General features: G+C 43.5%; 1 protein-coding gene across 1 annotated transcript in view; it reads right to left on the bottom strand.

Annotated features, from left to right (window-relative positions):
* Positions 1-2,573: 2,573 nt before the first annotated feature.
* NIPAL2 (NIPA like domain containing 2) overlaps positions 2,574-24,888 on the bottom strand; it is a 72,125-nt gene continuing 49,810 nt past the window's right edge. The window contains exons 6-11 of the mRNA XM_053929442.1: positions 20,148-20,244; positions 12,943-13,078; positions 10,961-11,049; positions 6,945-7,008; positions 5,751-5,845; positions 2,574-4,164 (exon numbers count right to left, since the gene is read on the bottom strand). Of these exons, the coding sequence (XP_053785417.1) occupies positions 4,052-4,164; positions 5,751-5,845; positions 6,945-7,008; positions 10,961-11,049; positions 12,943-13,078; positions 20,148-20,244 (594 nt within the window). The 3' untranslated portion in view covers positions 2,574-4,051. The remainder of the gene's footprint in view (positions 4,165-5,750; positions 5,846-6,944; positions 7,009-10,960; positions 11,050-12,942; positions 13,079-20,147; positions 20,245-24,888) is intronic.

Here is a 24,888-nt window from a genome sequence, read left to right as displayed (position 1 = left end):
CTCAAGCTTCGCGTCCCTGGATCGAGAGTTCTTGAGCTGATTCATTTCCTTGTTCATGTTCAGTATTTAGAGGCTTTAGGTGAGGTGCTTTGGATGGAAGGAGTAGAGCCCAAGCCTCAGTAAATTGCTGAGGTTGGTTTTCAAATTAGAACCATGAAGGGAAAGGCTCCAAAAGCGGGATGCATGCACGCTGGGAGGATTAGCTCGCGTCTGGAGAGCAGCAGCTCAAATGTGCAAAGTGGCTTCGGTCCACGCATGCTGGTCCCATCAGGAACAGCTGGGCTCCTTCTCGGTTACGCACTTGCCAGCTCCCTGGGAAGGAGATTCTTTCCTAGAACTCGAACGCTATCTTGCCTCTTGCCTGGAACTCTATGAAAGTGTTGGCAGCATCTGGCTCAGGTGGGTGTACCCTGAAACACATTTCTTTGATGTTGGGATTGATATTCCTCTTTTACGTTGTGGTTGGGACTCATTAATTCTCAATAAGAACCAATGTTGACGGAGGAGTTTCCTCCCTTTCTAGCAAAAATGTTTCCTTGGACAGGCCACAGATCCTGGAACTGATTTGCTCTCCTGGCACAGGACAGCATGTATGTGGTACCCTGGGGCTGGTGAGAAAGGGGAGAGACTCAAGAATTCCTGGATGGGTAGGCTTTTCCCTGCATCTACCACAATTGCTAAAACACTATGTATAGTAGTCCAAGGCAGGTCTATAGTTGCATGGAAACTGTGTACGTGTGGAATTTTATTTTCTTTACTTCAAGATGACCATAAGAGCCAGACTACTGATGAGTGTAATGATTTGAAACTGCTCCTAAATTCCTCATACCATCATGTTAGATTCAATCCTGAGATTTTGGTTTCGAAAGCTCAAAATGTATGTTTTTCTAGCAACCCCACTGAAGCGCTCCTTTTCACTGGTGCCAGACACATGCATTAGGTTTGCAGTTGGTTGCCCTGTTCAAGGACTGCCTCTCTATCCAGCCACAGAATTTAAGAAAAGTGGTCTGGAAGGGTACTGGGAAAGTTGATTTTAGTAACTGCTAAATTTATGTCCATAATATCACTATTAAATTGGCAAGCATGAAGCAGCCTTCGGTGTGGCCGAGCGTGTATAGTCACCATTCCTGGATGAGCTGTGTGCTTAGAAGCAAGAAGCATGAAGAGGGCTCTTGGCTTCAGGAATCTGGCTCAGTGTCTCTTCTACCCACTGAGCCATGGCCACTGCTGCACCTGCTTCTTTTGGAGCCAAACTTGGCGCATTGCGCTATGACTCTTCCATAGCACTAAACTGCACTAACCTACAAAATCTGTTTTCTTCCCCTTCTTTCTCTGCCATGAAATAGAATCTCCAGGAGCTTGTGGAGGTGGGAGGGGTGTTCAAAAATACCTTCTGAGTCACTGCTTGAGAAGTTTTTTATTGTATTTTTTTCCAGGTGATTCAAGGTAGCTAAAGTATTATAAGGCAAGAAGACATTTAAACTGAAAACAGCCAGGTGGCAAAGACTTCTGCTTCATCTATTACACGAGAGGTAACTACTAGTCATTTCTGAAGCTATTATTGAATGGGAGTGTGGAGAGACTCTTCCCAGTAGGCAGTAGTACTCACAAAAGAACCACTGCCTTTCAGAGAGAAACTTTGGCACCAACAGTGAAGTCATGGCCACCATTTGTGTCCTCTATAAGCACAAGGATCCTGGTGTAAATATCAAGACATGGTTCCACACTCCCATGGTGTTTGGTTTGTCACGAACATGAACTGGTGCCTTTTAAGCTCTCAAGTGCCCAATGAACAAGAAGGAAGCTGCATAGCAAGGGTGGAGGAGTCTAGACCAGGGGTTGGCTAACTACAGCCCGCAGACCGGCCACCTGTTTGTGTAAATAAGGTTTCACTGGCACAGCCACGCTCACCCGTCGCACATCGCCTGTGGCTGCTTCCATGCGACAACTGCAGAGTGGGGTAGTTGCGACACTGTACGGCCAACAAACCCAAAACATTTTCTCTCTGGGTCTTTAAAGGGAAAGTTTTGCAGACCCTTGGTCTAGACACATAGTCAGATGAGTCAAGTGTTGGCCGAAGGTCCCCAATTCACGGTGCCAAAAGAAGGGCTGGGTTGGCTTTGGTGGTTGTCGTGCACTGTGTAATTTAAAAAATCTTTACAGTCCAGCACCACTAAAATTCCTACTCACCTTATTTAGGAGCAACAGTTTGGAAAGTAACATTCGGCCTGAGTACAGTTTATATGTTACCTGAACTTCTAAGGCAATGCTAGATGGCTTGAATGTGCATAAGTCAATGTTATTTTTCAAAACTCTTAAAAAGATGCAAATGTGGGTGATCACTGAAGTCTCAGTATTGTGCTTGTCTGTGCAAAATTCTCCAGTGCTCAAAACCATGTGCTGTAGCTATAAATACAGTCCTGCTTCAAGTCAAACTCCTCGGTCTAATTATTTTCCCAATCTTTGAACCAGTCTTAAGAGTCACCAGAAATCTGTAGTTTGAGACACCAGACACATTTCTTAGCTGGGCCTTCCCGGGCCAACATGCTGGACCAATTCAGAAAAACATGCCATAAATTATGACTGTTTTATTTGAATTAATGGAACACATTCCACAATGGTAGGAATTCTTACCAGGAGTTCAAAAGCCAGACACGGGCTCTAGGTTGTTATGCATACATTGGAGATGGATTCGAATCCTGCCGCTATGGCCAGGTTTGGTGGGTCTGACCAGGAGTCAGGGTATGACAAAGAACAAAGTTAAAAGACCTGCAGCAATTCAGATTATAGTCCCTATGGGTCTGAGTTAAACAACCTGTACAAATGCAAAGACGATTGGCTGGAACCTTGCTGCAGTGACTCGTCAGAAGTGACCTGAAGGTTTCCAAAGGTCCGTAAGCACAGGGCTTATTGCTTATGGCTCCAGTGAAGGTTAACTCTTTTCTTCTCATTTAAATATTAGGTAGATCATAAGGAATGGATGAGTCTGCAAATGTTATCTTAGTAGATTGTGACTCCTGGCAACAGAAAAGCCATTCAAGGCACAGGAGCACAGGGCTTCCTCTCTGGGCTCGGATGGGCCACCTGGCTGTAGCTTCGTCAAAGATTTAAAAGGCTGGAATCCAGTTCTCCAATCATCCCTTTTGCCTGGACGAATTTATAAGGCTTGAAATAATGACTTAGGGGAGCAACAGTGTGTTAGTGAAAATATCAGCAAGAGTTTAAATATGATTTTTTAGACATGTTAAGAGTTACAACATACAAACCCACTTGACGAATTTTAACAGCTAAACCGATGAAGGCATAGAATATTAAGTTTCTCCTTCAGTTTCAGTTAGGGTATGAATAGGGTCTCACAGCTGAAAAAATGCCATCATTTTATATTTTTATTTAAAAACACTGGTCCTGGCTCTTAAATTCCCCCTTTGCTTAAAAAGCCCACCGGCCAAGGTCTTTACTTTAGGTACGCCCCGTCACAGAATGCCGCTTACAAATTCTAATTTTAAAGACACCTTTAATTTTTAAAGGAGAGCTATAGGTAGGGCTAGTTTTCAGGAAAGATGACTCACCACTCTTGTTTAGGAACAGGACGGTGAGATGATAGGCTACAGTTAAAGGCTTCAAAAGGGAATGCTCCCAAACCTTTGTTCAGGAGTCAGGCTGTGGGCCAAAGTGTCTCTCTGAAGCAAAGTAACCGCCACTACAGCCCGTGGGGAAAAGCAGCCTATGTGTTCTACAGCCAAGTCGTGGGTGAGCATTCTTGTGTGGCGTTCCTGCTCGGGAAGCCAGGATCTAATTAAGATGTAGCCATCACAGGATCACTAGGGAGAGGCCCGTGGTGCGGGGAGCACTTCGAGCTGCATCCCATGAGAACATTAGACTGTCAGGCTTGGGAAGGCCTGAGTGTCCATGGACGTGGTGGTAGGGTACAGGACTGGGGCCGACGCTAGCTCACGCCAGTGATAAATAGCTGCCGACACAAGTGGAACACGTGCAATTTTCTAAAAAGGTGGCATCAAGTAGCAGGCCCACAGCCACCCCTCTCGGCACGTTAGACCTCTTTCTTCTCTCCGCTTCGGCTCGTTGTTGAGTCACTTCCATCAGGCAGCGTTCCACAGCGTAAGCCGTTTGAGTCCGGTTGTATTTTATCCAACGTTCGTTTCCCTGTGGAGATAATAATCACACACACACACAAAAATGTTTTGAGCTCTTAGAGAAGAATATGTTTTAATAATGTCTCCTCGATCTAGGCTGCATTTTATCCCCCTTTTTGATGCCACGTGGTCACTCTCTAAACAGAAGAGAAAAACGTCAAGGAAGAAAAGGCCCTTGGAATTCCACGTCCCTTGATATGCGATTGCGCACTGCCCGAGAGAGACAGAGAGAGCGAGAGCGAGAGAGAGAGGGAGGGGGGGAGAGAGAGAGAGAGAGAGACAGACAGACAGAGACAGAGAGAGCAAGAGCAAGAGGGGGGGAGAGAGGGAGAGAGAGAGAGAGAGGGAGGGAGAGAGAGACAGACAGAGAGAGAGACAGAGAGAGAGACGGAGAGAGAGAGAGACGGAGAGAGAGAGACAGACAGACAGACAGAGAGAGACAGACAAAGAGAGCACGAGTGGTGCCCCCAGCCACAGGAAATCAGTTGGGAGGTTAACGGGAAGCATTCCCTCATCTCTAAACCTTTCCCCCAGTGTCCTGTTGCTTCTAATGCACCTAACAACATAGAAAAATGGTCTTTCATAGTGGCTTCTAGAGCTGTCCCTGATCCTGTGGACAGGGCTTTGTGAAATGAAAGAGAAAGTGAAAAATAAGTAAACTGTATTTCCTACCACAGAACGTCCACCCACAGAAGTCATCTATAATGCATTCCCCTGCCGCAAACACCGATGTTTGCACTGAACGCTCTTAGCTGATCAAGATAGCTCCAGTGGGAAAGAGAACACAGAGTACAGAGGCCACGTTTTGTCAGATGTCGGGACGAGGCTTTCATGTTTTCTTCTTCAAAGGCTTGGTCCTAACAGAATGCTGGAGGAACCTGTGCGAACATCACTACCCCCGTCTGGAAACCTATGCGTCACCCCAAGTCCCTAGCAAAGCTGGAGATGGTTGAGGGTGGCAGACAGGGGAGGCGGGGAGGACACAGCGGAGTGTTTCCTTTGTTCTGGATGTCACTTCTGTTGTCTACGTGGCTAAAGCGATGGGCTCTCGGTGACAGTAGACAACGAACTGGAAAGATGGTGCATATTAAACAGATAAGGGTGAATGGGGTAAAGGGAGGGGAGGGAGCTGCTTATGTTCAGGTGTCTGGGAAGCACGCCACACCTGGCCCCACAGAGCACAGGCCACTGCGGTCTTCCCAGGAACCTCGTTCCTTAGCAGCCTGGCCTCAGTCGTGAGATATCCCCTCCAAGGTTCTCTGAGCATCGGGGCTGCTGTGGGTAGCCGTTCCCTACTCCTTTCCTACTCTTTTCCAATTTAAGGAAACTCAAAGGGGAAATCTCCAACATCACCCAAATCCAGAAGACAGGGTCAGGCCTTTTATGTCCTCAGTGCTCTGTGTAAACCTGACATTTGAAGAAACGATTATTGATATTTACAGTTACAACGTCACCTCTGGTAGTATCATGAAAGGTACACTTTTTGAAGAAAAGAATTACGTTTTATATTAATTTATACACCCAAAATAATACCAGCAATTATGAATTTATGAGGATAAGATTTTCTATTGTGAATTTAGGAATATATAGTTTTACCAGGAATATTTCCAAAATCAATGTAAGACTGTGGCAGATGTTCCTTTTCTCGATTTCTCGTGACCAAAAACACACCGAGGAATGACAGCAGACACCTGCGAGAATAGTATTAATAAAGGACATTGAAACAACTCATGGCATTCGATAACTGGGCATGGTATTAGTCTGCACGATGACATGAATTCCTTTGGTTTTGTTCTTCCTGTTTCTCATGGTAAGCTGCCTAAAACTTGTCTTAATTGCTGCAGCCAATACTATTTGTCCTCAGAACCAAGACCTGGAGAGCTTCCAGTAAGTCTCTGCTCCAGGTTTTCACCATCTGGAGGCTAATTCGGGCTCTACACCCTTTGGGTAGACATTCGGTCTCATTTTCTATCCGTGCATGCCCAGACCCAGTACTGGCATGCAACACACGCAAAAAAATAATTTATTCTTTAATTTTCTAAGAAATTCAGTTGTCCTTGGCCATAAGAATAGTCACAGTTTCCAGATCCCAGAAGGTTTGCCTTGTCCAAATATCTTATGAAATTGAATGTTCAAGATAGATGGTTTTCTGTGCTGAAAGTGGTCTGGGCTCAAGTTTGCATAACAACGGTCACACAGAATACCCGGTGGAGAAGCAGCAAGCATTGGCGGAGTGCCCTTTGGAACCCTCGGAAGATCCCTTACAGTGGCAACGCGCCCTCAAAGTTCTATTCTCTGCAAGGATGTCAGCAATGACGTCCAGCAACGAAGCTTTAAAGCTGGGCAGCCACACCCAGGAAAGGGGTGCTACAATCTCATGTTATTAGGTCCAAAGCTAGGCCTGACTGTTTTGGCCTTTTATTCTAGGGGATCCTAGAGGTATCCATGGTTCCCTGACCGAGATCTAATCTAGGGGTTCCTGAGGGCAAGACAGGTCTGATATAGTGTGAGAAGACCCCGAGTAGCTACAGAGCCCGTGCATTTATCTTGGCTGGAACGGAAAAATCTCCAGTGTTTCCGAACCTTCAGACAGACACCTAAATCACAAAGTGAAAGACACTGAACCTTGCATAGGGTGTTAAATTGAAATATGTTTTCTTTAGGAGCTCAGGAAACAGTTGTTTCTTATATTATTTTCCAATTTTTTATGCCTCAGGTACAATGCCAAAAATCCGACATAAAAGTAATAGGATTTCATATACCTTACTTACCTCTGGGACATTTACTCACCCCAAAAAATATATAAATATAGTGAGAAAAGCTGCACCAAGGAATTCTTTGTAAAATATGATACCTTGAACAAGAATTAAAGACAAAATGAATTTTAGCTTGTGTATGACAGCTACACATTATTTTTAAAATTATGTTAATACAGGAGACCCTCTTTATCCTGGGTTTCGCCTTCTGTAGTCTCAGTTACCCGCGGTCAACTTTGGTCCAAAAGCATGAAATGAAAAATTCCAGAAAGAAACAATTCATAAGTTTTACATTGCACTGTTCTGAGTTGCGGGATGCAACCCCGTGGCCCGGGACGTGAATAATCCCTCTTCGAAGCATGTGTGTGCTCTTACACACCCTGCGCCTTACTTAGCAGCCATCTCGGCTGTTAGATTTACTGTTGTGGTGTCTCAGGGCTTGTGTTCCTTTATTGTACTTAACGGTGGCCCCAAAGCTCGAGGGTAGTGGTGCTGGCAATTCATATATGCCAACAAGATGCCGTAAAGTGCTCCTTTCCAAGCGAAAAGATACGTATGCACAGGAGAAAATGATATCTATAGGTTTTGCTACTATCCACGGTTTTGGCATCCAATGGGGGTCTCGGAACATAAACCCAGTGGATAAAGGGAAACTACAGTATGTGTTTTTTTTTAAGTATAGTTACCCTTAAAGTGCACACTCATAGCTTAGTTTAAAAATACTTGCATGCCATAGTCACATGTCCAATGATTTCAAAGAGAACATAGATTTGTAGACTTTATACATAATGTTAAATATCATTATTATAAAATCAGTACACTTTAATGTAACTTTTTCAAGTAGAAATTTCTTACCCAGGCAAGGATATGTCCAACTGGCACATGCAAAGAAACAAACCCTAGTGACATTTCCCACCTACAGTTTGTGGCCAGGGGACAGCAAGCCTAACCTGGGAGTCTGGGTGGACCCAGGGCCTCTGACACAGCACTTGTGCTTGGGTGCTGTCACTTCTGGCGATGCCCTGCGGTCTGCCAGGCTGGCCACATGCTCACTCAGGCACTGGAGAACAGCAGAGCGTCTGACGTGCTACCTGCGCTCCAGTACTCCCTGCCAGCCCCTCCCCCCTCTCCTTTCTCTGCTCTTCCCCTTCGGGTACAGGTACACATGCGTGTGAGCTTCTCTTCCTTCCTTGTTGGTCTCAGTGCTTTCTTCTCGGTCTAAGACCCCAAAGCCTTCCTAGAGTTTTTATTAAATAAGGTACCTCTAAATTATCTATTACCTGCAATTAAATCTTTGTGTGTGGGATGGCAGCCCTGCTAGCTGGCTGGCAAATATTTTCTCAGAGTCTTGGGTGCCAGCCACTGTTCTTGGTGCCACAGGTACCACGAATCACACGACAGAGTCCTAGACTCGGGAACTTTCTCAGTCTGAAGCCTGTCTCCTCACCTAGCGAATAAACTTCTTATAGGAAGAAGCCACGTCCTGTTCTGAGGCATATTTGTTGAATGACTGAGCATTTCTGAAATGTTATTACACACTTTCTTGTAATCATTTTTATGATTCCATGTTATCTAATAAGCTGATGTACCATAATATTTATTTCCCTATGGGTATTTTAAGTTGTTTTTGGTTTTTGCTTTAGTAAAGTAGCAATAAACTACTTTGCACATATTTTTCCCCCAGTATTTTAGGGTTTTTGTTGTTGTAGCTTAAAGTGGAATTCCTAAAGACAACATTTTCTTTTTTTTAGAATTATAGTACAATACACATACCATAACATTTACCATTTTAACCATTTTTAAGTGTGCCGTTCAGTCGTGTTAAACATATTTGCATTGCTGTGTAACCAATCTCCAGGACCTTCTCATCTTGCAAAACTGAAACTCTCCATGTATTGGACAACAGCTCCTCAGTTCCTCCTCCCCCAGCCTCTGACAGTCACGTTTTACTTCCCGTTTTTGTAAGTCTGACTACTCCAGATTCCTCCTATAGGTGGAATCATGTGGTACTTATCTTTTTCTGACTGTCTGATTTCACTCAGCACAATGTCCTCAAGGTTTATCTGTGTTGTAGCATATGTTAGAACTTCCTTCATTTTTCTGTGTATAGACCACATTTTCTGTATCCGTTCATCCACCGATGGACACCTAGGGTGCTCCTGCCTTGTGGCTACTGTGACTGATGCTGCTATGAACCTGGGTGTACAAATATCTGTTGAATCCCTGCCTTCACTTCTTTTGAACATACACCCAAATTGTTGGGTGGCTACTGCATTTTACATTGCCACCAACAGCACACAAGGGTTGCAATTTTTCTACACCCTCACCAACACTTGTTATTTTCCGTGTTTCTTCTTTTCTAGTGGCCATCCTGACGGATATAAGGTGGTATCTCCTCGTGGGTTTGATTTGCATTTCCTACTGAGGAGTGATGTAGAGTATCGTCACATGGGCCTATTGGCCATTTGTACATCTTTGGAGAAATGTCTGTTCAAGTCCTTTGCCCATATTTTAATTGGGTTACTTGTTTGTTGTTGTTGTAGAGTTGTAGGATCAAAGAGTAGAAACGTTTTTAAGGTATGAAACATTTTAAAAGCTATGAAACTCGGTTCTAGTGAGGTAGTTCCATGCCGCCCAAAGCTCTACAAGAACGACGGTGATACTGCAGCCTTGTCAGCTTGGTTATTGCGATAAAAAGAAAAAAACCAAAAATTTTACCAATTTAGTAGGCAAAATACTGTATCTTGTTTTGCTTTTAATTTTAAGCTATACTTTTTGAAGGAGACAAAGAGAAGTTGGTTAAGAAGCTTCACCTCCATTCAACACTTCAGAAACATCATATGAACTGTTATCACCCCAGAAGGTTCCAGCCTCCCCGACTCATCAATGAAGCTGTACAGTGAATATTGAGATTCATCCCTGTGGGTCCTCCTATGAAACTTTTGAGGGAAACTACATTTTGTGTGTACCTTTAGCACATCTGTATTAATTAGTAGCTGTATGTCATGACTATAACTCTTCTTGACCTTGTTTTTTTTTATAATAATTCTATGGCACACAAGTGTGCAAATTTTTCTTTCTATTGCCAACAAGCATAAAATGCTAAAAAATCAGATGTCCTGGGATATAATCTTTCTCTTTAAAAGAATGGTTCAATTTTGGGAAACAGAAAAGGTATTAATTACTTTTAAAAATTTCCAGTGGCAGTCAGTCACATTGTTTGCAATGAAATAATGAAGATGAGCCAATTAGGAAACAGATAATCCCTAGTTATCTCCAAAATACATAAATTTTGCAATAGGAAATGAAGTCTCAATATGGGAAGGTGGTGAATTTATCCAATATGCCAAAGAACCAGGGCAGACCAGTACGAAACTTAGGAGGGATACACCTAAATCTACTGTAGTTTGGTTTGGACCAAGTTTCAATTTCATGCTTTTGTTTCAAACACTATTGTGTCTGATGCATTAAAAAGAATTGTCCATAACAATAAAAGAATGCAATAGCAGAAAAACAGAGGCCAGAACAGCAGAAGCAGTAGCTTCTGTCCTCATCTGTCTGGCCTTCCCTGGATCCCTGGCTTCAGCTGGGGATCCCACTCTCTGATCAAGGTGGTGAGGGCCGGGGAGGGAAGAGTTATGGAACCGGGGATGTCTCGACCAAAGATAAGACACAAGAGGACGCTTCAGCTACTGTGATGATCACAAGGGCTGGCACGGAGAAGAGCAGAATGAAGATCAGTGTCTTGAATTCACAGCGAGGCTAATTTCAGTCCAATATAAGGAAACACTTTCTAATAATTAGAGCCCTCCAAGTAACTAGAGGAATCGAAAACGGGACCGAGCTGTCTCAGGAGGCAGGGGGCACTGGGGAGCCTTCGCACAAGGCAGAATAACCTGTCCTGGAGGCTGTTATGGAGGAGATTCAGACACTGGGTGGAGGCTGGAGGATATGGGCTACACAGATCCCCAGAGTCGAAGGGTTCCTTGGTTTTTCTCAATACGCTTGTTGTGGGGGCAGAACCCCTATGTACAGAGAGCCGAGACTCACCTGCAGTAATGGCACTGGTTGTGAAGAAGACGTGGTTAACGGGCACCACAGTCGCGGTGCTGTGGAGTCTCGTGGCTTGATTTAAGAACCTAGAGTAGAAGGCACGTACTGAAACTCTGGCTTTAAGAGATGCTCAGCAATAAGTTAACAATAACATCAAGAAATGCATGTTCTTTAGCTACAGCTACAAAGGGAAAGGAAGTGCAGTAAAAGGGCATTTCCAATCAGCAGTCGTAGCTTATATGCATCTGATGTATGAGATCAGATGTCAGGTTTTATGGTCTGTTTAAACCAACAACAGTAACAATGAAAAGCAATTAATCATATTCCGAGGCCACAGAAGTTTGAGTTGGAAGCAATTCAAGCTGCTGGACCGGTATCACACTGGGGCTGATTCATTACGATAGACCCCAGAATCTGTTAAATATCATATCTGGGGAATAGCATAGCTATGCATTGACATGCCACGCGCCAAGAAAGAAGATGGAGAAGTAAGGGAATGTTTAATGTTTCAAGAACAACGCCTAGGACTCCAGCTGTGGAGCACATGTGGGAACTCAGCCTCTCACTTCGGCCACCAACATCATTCAGGTCCCCACAACTGTGCTGTGCTGTGCTGCCCGGTCAGGGACTAGAACTTTTATAAGGGAGTGCACTGCCCTGGCATCACCTGGGCACCTTCAAAGAGCACTAAGGCTCAGGTCTTATTCTTGAGCAATTGAAAAAACTTCTTGTGGGCACAGCCAGGTGTTCCCGTGTGTGTGCACACATGTGTGCATGTGTGTATACACATACGTACATACATGTGTGTAAACAAACCTCCTCGGGTGACTTTAATGGACCGAAACCCACAGTTCTACAGTGGTAGTGTGTTCACAGAGCTCTAGTGTGAAAAATGCAGGGACTGAGACCAGGGTGAGAAGGATGCAGTTTGCCTTCAATTGCATTTGCCTTTTAAATTCACAAAGCGCAGTTTAAACATGGTGACACTAATCACCAAGTTCTAAAAGGTAGTATAGCAGTGCCGATTAATTCAGAGGAAGAAAGAGATGAGACAAACGGCAAGATTCAAGGACTAGAAACACACTCAGTCCTACAAGGAAATGACAAAGGAAACAGTGACAAAACACTGGGTTTCTCCAGTAATTCTCCACACTCCCCGTCTCAGGGCCTAGAGCCGGCCCACGACAATTAGACGTTACTCCTAGGACCTAAGGAAGAAACCACTCTCTTCCTGAGTCTGGGCTCTGACTTCCTAGCTGGCACTGGGATGGTGGTTTTGCAGAGCATTTGGGGGTAAACAGAAAACTTTCTGGTCGACTCAAGAGCGCCTAGAAGGCAAAGGCATATTTACGAAGTGAAATGGAGGGGAAGCAATTGGGGCAGATGGAGATGGGGGGAGAAAAGGGCAGACATTAAAAATGTTCCATGTCACCACGATTAGGCCCCAGGGGAAACATAAAACAATCATTCCACAATCTCTTGGGTACGAAGCAAATTCTGGCCAAAGATGTGAAGTTCTGGGGAAAGGATTTCCCTCCCGGCCAAACGTCTGGTTTTGTCCATCCCTGGGCAATTAATGAGCATGAGCTAAGAAGTGAAGGTTAAGGGTTCACGTATTTCCTATACTTAGAATGAAACCCTGGATGTGGACCTGCCCCTTTGATTTATTGCTAATGACAGCCTATGTACGATGGATATTAATTACAAGCAGAAGAGCATCAGGAAAGTATCAAAGTGCACTTAGCTAGACGATGGTTGCACTTTAGAACTCCCAAGATGTGAAGGCAATGTTTGGTAAAAACTTCTTATTGGATGTGAAGGGTATTGCAAGGCATGTTAGCTGAGGATAAGCCGTAGACCCTTCACCCTCCCGAATCAGTTGCATCTAACCTTGATTATCATCTGAAGCCAATAAAGATTAATGTTCAGGGAAGCACAGGAATGTTGAAAGATTGGTGCGGATATAGAAGCTAACTTACTTGACTTGGAAAACACAAGATGCTATCATGAGGATAAACATTATATAGAAGATGGGATAAGTGAGTTGCATTTTATCCGTCACAGAAAAAGTGATCATGCCTGAGACAGCTTTTACTGAGATAACAGTCAATGAGGCTGGAAAACAAAACAGAGAACACAATAAAATACATATCTTAGGTAGAATTACACATAAATATCTTAAGTTGACACGGTAGAGTAGTGAATACCCCAATCATGTGCTAAGCGTGAAGACTGTGTCGTGGAAGGTGCCCGGTAGGACGTGGCCCTGCTGCTCCAGCTGGGCTGGACTTCAGATTTGCTTATATCAGCTAACGATCTGCTGTGTGACTCTGTGCTTTTGATCTCTACAGCAAGGTGCTTATTTTCCAGCCCTAACTGTTGAAAGGATGCTACAGAGGTTATAATTACTAGGTGATAGGAAAGGAGAAAACAATGAAGGGAGGAGATAAGAAACATCAGATTGTCCATGTGACATTAATGGGAAAATAACTATTAACTATGCTGAAAAATCTTAAAAGCCAAATAGATGAGAAGACTGGAGAGTGAAAAGCAACTTACTCTGGGAGTTTACTAAGAGTTATGGTTAGTGTGTGTATGAACCCTTTGTCAATAAATGCCTAGAAGTTTTATTAAAATAGTTTTTGAAGAAGACACTAATAGGAAGCAGGACCAGAGCTGAATATTCAGTCCTCAGAGTCAGCCATAAATCTCAGATTTACATAGGCATGTCTACCCATTTTCTACGCTCAAGGGGAACCTAACCCTTACGGGAGAATTTTTCTTCGGTTCCAAATAGCAGTGAAGAAAACGTGACTTGAAAAGGTTATAGCAATATGAAAGCAATGAAGTATTTTCTGGAAACACCATGTTTCTGTAGGAAGAAGACAGTGTTTTCATTTTGTCCTAGGTCCCTTACAATTACTGTTACCTATAATTCCATAAATTAGCTGAAACCCACAGAAAAATTAAGCAATAATTTTACATGAAATCAAAAGAAGTCAAAGGCAATGTGAAAGAAATACTATTTGTGCTGCTGTTGATATCTGGTCATAATATGTGAACTTCATTCCTTTTAGCTTTTGAAAAGGTATCGTATGCATGCATATAAAGGGTATGTTTAAAATAGCAGGTGAAGCGTTGCAACCAGGAAAAGTGTTCGACAATCTCCTTTTCCAAAAACTGAAAATATACTTTAACTTGAGGGGTACAAGGGCACACTTCCAAATCAGGCATTTTCTTTCTTTCAGAAGTCATAGTTCACTGAAGGGACTGGTGTGAAGTTTAAAAGCAAACCCCCAATCTGAACAAAGAGGCCCGTACCCCCAGATACCTCTTCACTTGAAATGTCTTTGACCTGATCCTTTTACACATTTGCTACAGATTATTACAACAGTCATATCTCAGCGAATCTAGCAATGTTAAGTATCTACCGAGATGTGTGTCACTTGATGAGTTAAGTTTGTGAGGCTAGCTCTTGAGGGACCCTGATTTCCCCCTCAGCACTTTGCTTGTCCTTAGAGCCAGGTTACCGTCTGGTCGTCTGCACAGCTTGGCTTCCCAAAGGCGTCATTCACGGGGAAGCCATTGAGCGCACTGTTCCGTGAGCCTCAGAACCTCGGGATTGTAAAGGCCCTTCAAGTCATCTAATTTTAAAAAATTCATCCAGTTTTATCACCAGCTGATGTTGAATTATACTTAAACACGAAATAAAAATAAGACTGGTTTTTAAAAAACTTAAACAGCTAAACCAACTATTAGTTGCTATAGTTAATCATATTTTCAAAGCATGTATAATCACCAACTGATTAATCACTATTTATTATAACTCTGAGATGATTTCTAGACTGGTTCTTCCAAGATTTTTTTGGGGGTGGGGAGGCTAGGGTGGTGGATGAGGACAGGTGGAAATGCAAAATTGCAATGCAGTGTTATCCTAATGCTGCATCTATAAAAGTAGAAAGTACTTATGTGTAACACAGAGAAAAGGCTGGGGGAAACTACGTAGATGTATTATCAGTGGTTCTCTCTAGGCGTTGGGATTATGAATAATCTTTAAATTCATCTTTTTAAACTATAAAAGTACATATGTTCATTTAAGAAAATTTGGAAAATGCAGAAAAGCCTGGAAAGAAAAGTAAAAATCACTTGTAATCTCAGCACTCATTTCCAAATCATTTTTAACATTTGGGATTTTTTTGGTAGTTATTTTTCTGTCTCTGACTATGAATATATGTTGTAACATATGAACCATACAGTACATACTCCTTAGGAATCCTTTCCTATTGTTACTAAGTATTTTCTATGCCATCAAGTAGGATGTATAAGCAAAAACTATTACAAGTGTTACAAAGGAAAGAACTGGCTTCATTACCACCACTGGTCATGAAGTATTTATTATTTGTTCTGGATCCTACTTGCGATTTTTGTAATTTGAGATTTTTACATGGATTTTCAGTAGTGAAATTAGTTTCTAGTATTCTTTATTTGTGCTATTTGGGATCTTTATTTATACTGATTATGGTAAAAATGAAAGTGAAAGCTTTCTTCTCATGTCCCAAACAGTTTAAACAACCTCCGAATAATACGTTCCCTAAAGATATAAAGGCATTACTTTCTAGATTGAAGGCAGAAGAAAGTCTAGGACTGGTTATTTTTTAGGATGTACCTTTTTTACAACTCCTCCATTTCCTCCATGAAATAAGCAATTTATTCAAGTTTGCATATTATCTTCATTTTATGTATATGTATTATTTCTAATCTAAGGGATTTGAGATTTCCCCTTTTTTCTTATGGAGAATCTATTTTATTGTCTAAGAACTGATTCTTGGGTTTATCAATCCATTGCTTTTCATTAATCTTTCCTTTTATTTTTATTAATTGCTCCTCTTCTGCTTGCCTCAGCTTTGTTGCCATAAAAAAAAAATTAGTAGATAGAAACCTCATTCAAAGAGAAGGAGGGAAGCCCAAGCGGGAGCTCTCCTGGTCTTTGTAATCTGGTCAGTCCTCCTGACTTCCTCTCCCCTCCTTTCTGCCTTTTTTTAAAAAAGATTTTTTTATTTGTTTTTAGAGAGAGGGGAAGGGAGGGAGAAAGGGGGCGAGAAACATCGGTGTGTGGTTGCCTCTCTCAGTGCCCCTCAGTGCCCTCAGTGTGTGGTTGCCTACTGAGGACCTGGCCTTCAACCCAGACTGCCCTGACTGGGAATCGAACCAGCGACCCTTTGATTCTCAGGCTGGCACTCAGCCCACTGAGCCACACCAGCCAGGGCTCCTCTCCTTTTTTATGGGGCTTGCATATGGCTCGCCATGGCTGTGTGTTCCAGACTACAGTTCTTGGTTGTTCCCAAATAAAACCATTTTGCTGGAAAAATATTTGGCTGACTTTTTGTTTAAGGATTTCAATGTTTTCCCCCCCTTACTTCTTAAGTTGAGTGCTTAATTGACTTACACTCAAAACAATAAATTTCCTTCTGAATACAGAATTATAAATGATAGGGTTAATATTAAATGTTTTTCTAATAACTTAAAAAATATACACCACAATGAAATCTGGGTTTCTACTTTGGCCCAGCTGCAGTTTAAGAGTAGTGTTAACATTTCTAGGTGGTATGATTTTACTGCTTTCTATTTTTGTTATTATTTTCTGTTTTCACCTCACTGTGATCTGATATCGTGGTCTATACTATTTCAGCTTCCTGGAATTTATTAAGGATTTCTTTTTGGCCAGTTATACAACCATATTTTGTAGTCCCCGTTTCAGGATTTAGAGTTCAATACTAGAGCTGCCAAATCAAACTGAAGCGCCCAGTTTCTGTACCTTTAGCTATTTTTCTGTCTACTTATCTCCCAGGAGCTGAGAGAAGTCTCCTACTCTTACATTTCTTTCTCTGGCGCCTCCTCCTCCCCACTGCCAACCCGCCATGATTAGCAACAAAATACAAATGGGGAACCTCCAGCACCCTTTGCTGCATTTGATGCTTCTGTCTCGATTTCAGCCTGGAAAGTAGTGTCATGACCTGCTTTCTTTTGGTTTCAGTCTGAATGATCTTGTTTTAGATGAAATTTATGAAGTCAAAATATTTCACAGCCAACAAGAGCCAGTCAGAAAAGGTACTATTTTGCAAACTCTTATAGAGCTGAACCACAGAAGACTGGACGAATCATTTTCAAAATCCATTTGGGAATTTTTATGAAGTCCATTTGGGAATCTTTATTTTTTTACTGGGTAAACTAACCCCATTTACATTTATGCTCATAATTGATATGCATTATCTTAATTCTGTTACCCTACTTTCCTACTTAAAATTTTCTCTATTTTCTTTTTTTTTTTTTTTTTTTTTTTTTTTTTTAATATATTTATTGATTATGCTATTACAGTTGTCCCATTTCCCTCCCCACTCCACTCCATCCTGCCCACCCCCCTCCCTCCCACATTCCCCCCCTATAGTTCATGTCCATAGGTCATACTTATAAGTTCTTTGGCTTCTACATTTCCTACACTATTTTTACCCTCCCCCTGTCTATTTTCCACCTATCATCTATGCTACTTATTCTCTGTACCTTTCCCCCTTCTCCCCCTCCCACTCCCTTAATGACAACCCTCATGTTCTAGTTGTTTGCCTAGTTTGCTCTCGTTTTTGTTTTATGTGTGGCCGTTAATAACTGTGAGTTTGCTGTCATTTTTACTGTTCCTATTTTTGATCTTCTTTTTCTTAGGTAACTCCCTTTAACATTTCATATAATAAGGGCTTAGTGATGATGAGCTTCTTTAACTTGACCTTATCTGAGAAGCACTTTATCTTCCCTTCCATTCTAAATGATAGCTTTGCTGGATACAGTAATCTTGGATGTAGGTCCTTGCGTTTCATCTTGGGTAATGTAATTATGATGTGCCTTGGTGTGTTCCTCCTTGGGTCCAGCTTCTTTGGGACTCTCTGAGCTTCCTGGACTTCCCGGAAGTCTATTTCCTTTGCCAGATTAGGGAAGTTCTCCTTCATTATTTGTTCAAATAAGTTTTCAATTTTTTGTTCTTCCTCTTCTCCTTCTGGCACCCCTATAATTCGGATGTGGGAACGTTTCAAGGCGTCCGGGAGGTTCCTAAGCCTCTCCTCATTTTTCCAAGTTCTTGTTTCTTCATTCTTTTCTGTTTGGATGTTTGTTTCTTCCTTCTGGTCCACACCATTGATTTGAGTCCCAGTTTCCTTCTCCTCACTATTGGTTCCCTGTACATTTTCCTTTGTTTCTCTTAGCATAGGCTTCATTTTTTCATCTGTTTTTCGAATAGATTCAACCAAGTCTGTGAGCATATTGATAACCAGTGCTTTGAACTGTGCATCCGATAGGTTGGCTATCTCTTCGTCGCTTAGTTGTATTTTTTCTGGAGCTTTGAAGTGTTCTGTCATTTGGGCCATTTTTTTTTTTTTTGTCTTGGTGCTTCTGTTACTTTAAGGGGCGGAGCCTTAGGTGTTCACCAGGGCGGGGTAACGCTGGTCGCTGAGCTGTGACGCTGTACGAGGGGGAGGGGCCGAGTGGGAGCAATGGCGCCTGCCTCACTCTCCTCCGGATTTCAATCCTTCACTCAGCTACCCACAATCAAACTGGGCCCCTCTGGTGCTGGCTCCCGAGTGGGCGGGCCTGTGCACACTCTAGGCCCCCATGGGTCTCTCCAACGACCTCTCCTGTGAGGCTGGGAGTCTCTCCTGCTGCTGCCCCAACCCCCCGGGGCACTTTCAATCAGAGGTTTGAGGCTTTATTTCCCTGAGCTGGAGCCCTGGGTTGCACGGTCTCCTTCGTTGCCCGCCGTTCGTCCGGTTTATCTGTGGGCGAATTTGGTGCCGCGGGGTGCTACCCGCTGCTCTGCCTGCCCCACTCTCCGCCACTCTGAGTCCGGCCCTCTCGGTTTATCTGTGCAGATGTGGGGCCGCAGGGTCTGCTAGTGCTCGGACTGCCTGCGCCATTTGTCCCACACTCCGCCAGTCTCAGTCCCGCCACAGCCACGCGAGTCCTCTCCTCCCCGGTGCCCGTCTCCGCCCCTCCTACCAGTCTGGATGAATGGTTATTTTCTATTTTCTTTGTGTTGGTCCCCCTTGCTGTTCGATTCTCTGTCAGTTCTGGTTGTGCGAGGAGGCGCAGTATGTCTACCTACGCCGCCATCTTGGTTCTCCTCTATTTTCAATATCTTTGTACATACTGTACATTTTTTTCCTCTTAGTTGTTTGCTTTGGTTCTTCCCTATCTGGTAATTTGGAAGGAGACAAACATAAAGTTCCTTTTCTGTTCTTCTGATTGATAGTATTCCTAAATATGGTATGGAGTGAACTTCTTTCTGTATGTGACTATCATGAATGCAAATCCTTCAGTTCAAAGGAGAGAACTAGTTGATGAAATGAACAAATGAAAGCCCCAACACCTCGGTAACCTGGTGGCGGCGCCTGCCCCACTGGTGTAAGTACAGTGTTTGAAGTCAGCAAACACCACGCAACTATGGGTCCTCTCATAGGCGAAGAGGCAAAAGAAGAACTACAAATACATTTTTAAAAAGGGAATTTCCCAAATGATTAATAAGATCTTCTAGGGCTGATACATGTGAAAGTGTGTGTGTGTGTGTCTATGTGAGTGAGTGTGTGTGACAGAGAGAGAGAGAGAGAGGTAGGTAGGTAGGTAGGTAGGTAGGTAGGTAGGTAGTAGGGAGGGAGAAATACAAAGTGGGCTTTCTAATCATCAGTTTTTGAATCTTATAAGGTTCCTCTGGGGAAAAAAAGGAAATGAGTGGGTAAACAATGAATGAAAGAAACGTTACATATGAGAAAATCACACCGCTCACGTTTATGTTTCAGAGTAGCCAATATTTAAAGTTTAAAAGAATGTAAATAGGATAGATCTTGATCATTTGTTTTTATATTTTTCAATTATTTACTAAGAGAAAAATCCTCAAGTTGTCAGAGAGTGGATAAAATAACCCAAAAGTAAGAATCACTAAATATATTTTTAAAAGCAATGTACAGTAATTGAAGCAAGAGACATGCAAAGTATAGTGTGTATAATTGAGACTCAGTTTCTTTTTATAAATCTGAGTTGAAAAGTGTGAACAATGAGAAAGGAATAGAACGCTCAAGTATTTTCCTTCATATTTTTTTTGACTTAGCATGACTAGATTAGAAAATTAAGAATCAAAATATATTCTTACCTAGAAGTGCCACCAGGGTTAGCAGAATTACAATGTGCTTCATTCCTTTTCTTTTATGGAAGTATAGGAGAATGCAGAAAATTAGTATTTCTGAAATCTAGAAATAAAAAAGATAAAAGGGGTAAAGTATAAATTATTCTATATAAAGTCTTGGGAATGTCACACTTCTTTGACTTTGCAAGTTATCATGTGACAGTTGAAGGTGAGGGGACTGGAGTTCCTGTGGACAATTATAAATGTGTTAGAACGATGTCAGAAACCCCGGCTGTCCAGACCCCGAGCTCCAGCATCACTGACATGCCTGTGGTGCCCAAATCCTCGTCTCCAGTCCTGTCCTCCCTGCAACTCCAGTCTCCTGCACCCAACTCTCTACTAGGCATCCCCACGTGCCTGTTTAATACTCTGTCGCATGGGGATGGGTAACACCTAACCTGTGACTGCCTGCCTTCCCTACCTGTTCTCCCCTGGGTCTCCACCCCGCAGCGGGCGCCATCACCACACGCTCCTTTCCCGTGATCCCCACCCCTCTCTGACCACTGCTGTGGCTCCTCTTTCATCTCTGATTTTACTCCCGCCTCTCTACAATCCAGCCATTCATTCCACAGCCAGAGGAATCATTTAAAAACACAGTCTGGATAATGAACTATTTTATTCATAGAGCGTACACATGATATACATAGAAGGTATTTGCAGTGTTGTGGCGCGTACTCCTGTGCCCCTAACCTCAGAAAGAGAACCGATACTCTTGAAGTCTGTTGCATGCCCCTCCCCTCTTGCACTCCCCTCTCCTGCGACCTCCCCAGGACCCACTGTACTGAATTTTGTGTTTACCATTCATTTTCTTTATACATCACATTTCTATGTATCCCCAAATGACGCCCTGTTTATTTTCGCATATATTTGGACTTTATACAAGTGGGATCATATTGCTTTCACTTGCTTGCTTTTTTTCACTGTGCATTGTTTATGAGATTCATCCAGGATGATACATGTAGTAGAAATATAAATTAGATCCAGCCGTTCTTTTGCTTACGTCTCCTATGGTTTCCTATCACATTACGAACAGAATCCAAACTCCCGTCTGGGTCACAAAGCCCCAGCCGACTTCTCTGATCTCATCTCGTGCAACTTGCTCCCGGATGGTCCCCCAGAGCCAGCCACACGCGGCCTTCTTCCCTCCCTAGTTCCTGGCAGTCCTCAGAGCGCTCCTGCCCATGGGCCTCTGCACTCACTGAGCACTTCCCTGCTCTCCCCAGTGGCTCCCTCCAGTCCCTCAGCTCTCCGCTTAAACATCACCCCCTGCAAGGTCTTCCCTGACTACTCTGATCTAACAGAGCTGCCCAGTCTTCCTATCACAACTGACCGGAGGTGGCTACGTTTTATCACCATCGGGCCTATTTCTTGTTCATGTATCTATGTGTTTCCCGTTGGTCTCCCCAGTTAGCACTTCGGGCCTGTGAGAACAGCGACCTTGTCTGCTGTGGTTGCCACTCCGTCTCCTGTGCCTGGTACTGAGTCAGTCACTCAGGAAGTATTTAGGGAATTACGAGTAAATTCCATCTCAAATCTTTTAGGAACATGGCAAAAAACAGACCTAATGTCTAATAAACTGATGGTTCAATGAGTGTTAATTGACCGAATGTCTAAAATTTTCCTACCCTTAAGAAAACTCTAGTGTAAGTTTGAGTTCTCAATTTTATTTTTGTTTTAACCTTTTTTCTTTTTCTTTTTGGAGGTCTTTAAGACAAGCTGAAGCAACTTAGTTTTTTGTTTTTTTTTTCAAAGAGACAGTACCCATGGACTGAAATCATAAATATGAATGTTTACTTTTCTGACATCAGCCAAGTAAAAATACCAACACCAGTTTGTTTGTTTTTCTCTTAACAATTACTCAAGCTGGGGACTTCGCTGCTTCCAGGACTGCATTTTACCTATGGGGGCCTGTCTAAGTCAGCACAAATCTCTACTGTCTCCACTCCAGGTTCTGTTTGTTGGTTTGTGTTTTCCCTTTAATCCTCTGTGGGCACGGAAAGCAGCAGGACCAAACCTTCCTCATTTAAAAACCTTTTCATCTAATATGGAAAATTAAGTCATCCCGTAGTTTTCTTTTCCTGGTAAATTAAACCAATTACTTTAACTTCTCCTTATAAAACTTATTTGCCAGGCCTTTGACTCAATCAAGCAGTGCTACAAGAGCTGTTAAACTCCTATCTCTGTACCTCCCAGAAGCCTGCCGTCAAACACTGGGTGTCCCAGCCTCGGTGCGACTCACCAGTTGTTTACAGAGATACCCGTCTGGGCTGGGTCTCTGTTCAGCTACCACCTTCCCTTTGTCACGCGACGCAGGGACCACAGTGTGCGCTGATGGACAGAAGAAAGCTCTTCTGGCTCTCACACGCAGAGCATGTCACTAAATCTATTTGTGTGCCGATTTCCAATTTGGGGGGGAGCGATGAGGGCAGTTACCAGTTCTAAAAATGCATTGTAACTTTTTGTAAATTCCACCTCTGAGGCTTTCGATAAATAAAACATGAGATCCTGTTGCTCACGGAAGGACTGCAGTTGCCCTGGGTTCTGTCTGGTGGCAAGACCTCATGGAGTTTCCAGGAATAAAACATTCAAGTGGCATGAATTAATGTTAATTTTTCTCTAGCAACACTGTTCCCCACTCTTGGAAAATATCAATATTAAAGAAGCTGTGATTTCTCCAGGTTGCTGCAACCCACGAAGAGGCCGCTTCGCTGCTATCTCAGAGGTGAGAAGTAACAGCAGCACTTACTGCGTGGCTCACCGCTGGCTTCACCTGGACTAATTCACCGAGTCCTCACAACCACCTTTGGAGGTAGGCACTCTTATTATCCTCATTTTACAGGTGGGGAAACCAAGGTCAGAGGGGTTATGTAGTTCGGGCAGGCAGAATAATGGCTCTCCAAAGATGTCCATGTCCTACCTAATCTCTGGAGCTTTTGCATGTGTTATTTACAAGGCAAAGGGGCCTTGTAGACACGATTAAGGCTACAGACCCAGAGATGGGGATTATCCTGGTTTATCCAGGTGGGCTCAATGTAATTACAGAGCCTTTAAAAGCCAAGAGCCTTCCCAGCTGGTGGCCTCCAGAAGCTGGAAAAGGCAAAGAGACAGATTCCCCCCTAGAGGCACTAGCGAGGGATATGGCCCTGCCAACAGCTTGAGTTTGTCCACTTGAGGCCTGGGTTGGACTTTTGACCCTCAAAACTGTAATGAACTTGTACTGTTTCAAGCCACTAAGTCTGCGGCAATTTGTTAGGGAAGCAGTAAGAAACTAACAGGTTTGGTACCCGAAGCCTTTCCAGAGGACCACAGTGTTCAGGACGAGTTTTCTGGATGGTCTGGGTTTTCTGGACTGGCTCTCTGACCTAATTAGATTTAAAGGCACTCACTCTCTCCCTGTTTCCAGGGGTAAAAAGAGCACTGCCAGGCCATGGGATGATGGGACAAAAGAGGCACACAGAATTTCACCACGGATGCCCCACTTCCAGCACCAAAGTCCGAGCCTCGCCCACCTCGTGTTCTCTCACCACGTTCTTTCTCGAAAGTAAGGCCCCTTAACAGGGCTTCTTTGTCCTAAAGAAATGAGCTCTGCGGAGATTCTCTCTAAGACAAGTCTGGACAGAGATTTGATCCTCGGCAGCAGCCGGCTTTTACGAATTTGCACAGTGAGGTCCGCGGAGTGTGCACCAGGAGGCGGACAGCCCTGTTTTGAACTCTGACTCTGCCCTTCGGTATTCATGTGATCTTGGGCAGGCTACTGAACCTCCCTACCTGAGGTTCCTCATCTGCTAACATACAGGGCTGTTGTGCAGGTAAAGGACAGAATGCAGTTGAGCTAGGAACAGGGTCGGCCTGCTCAGTGAGGGGTGGCTACCGCTCCGGCAGAAGTACGCCCAAGGGCAGACCTGCAAGAGCTACCTGCCTTCAGACAGCAAAGCAAATGAACCTCATTCAATAGGTGCTGAGGTCTTGCAAACAGTTTTCTCCAAGAGGCTTTGCTAGGAAGGCTGACTTGCTAATCAGCTTTAGGGTTCTGCTGATTTAATTTTTTGTCTGGTGGAGGGAAAATGAGCTCCATGCAGAATATTTCCTGTACGATTCTATGTTCACAACAGAGGTTTCAATTTGAATAGTCGGTGGGAAATTACGGGTGGGCCAAACGCCACATTCAAGCCTGCCAAAGGACATTCAGTGATTGAGGCTTAGAGCTGCATTTCCGCTTGCGGGCTCTGCAGCCCGAGTTAATAGGTGTTAATCAACAAAAGGTCTGTCCAGAAAAGGGCCCCATGGCCACATTAGCCTGGAGCAGGTGGGACTAACAAAATCAAGCCTGTCTCTTTCCTAAAGTACTTTCAGTTTTCAACATACTAAGAGGGATGATGTATTTGTCAGAGGGGGCCGTGTTACCCAGCATCTCTCCAAGCTAGCTTGACCTTGAAAACCCACTCAGTTTGTTCTGTGGTTTTGGCAAGCACCAGGCAGGACCACCCCTCTATGAATACAGGCTAAGAAAGGCTGTTTTCGTGGGTGAGCAAAGGGCACCTCATTCTTTACTGGCCAGTGGACACCAGGCCTCTCAAATCCTCTTCCTGTCCCAGCTCAGAGGATAGGCTCCTGGGCCCGTATCTAAGGCTTCCAGTTCCTTTGAGGCTTACAGGTAAAAAGGACATCCACTTGGCACAGGTAAACACATGAGCCAGGGGGATGCTAT

The sequence above is a fragment of the Desmodus rotundus genome, chromosome 8, assembly GCF_022682495.2.
Source record: "Desmodus rotundus isolate HL8 chromosome 8, HLdesRot8A.1, whole genome shotgun sequence".
Lineage (NCBI taxonomy): Eukaryota > Metazoa > Chordata > Mammalia > Chiroptera > Phyllostomidae > Desmodus > Desmodus rotundus.
The sequence above is the reverse complement of the archived record's forward strand: the minus strand, read 5'-3'. Positions and strand labels throughout refer to the sequence as shown.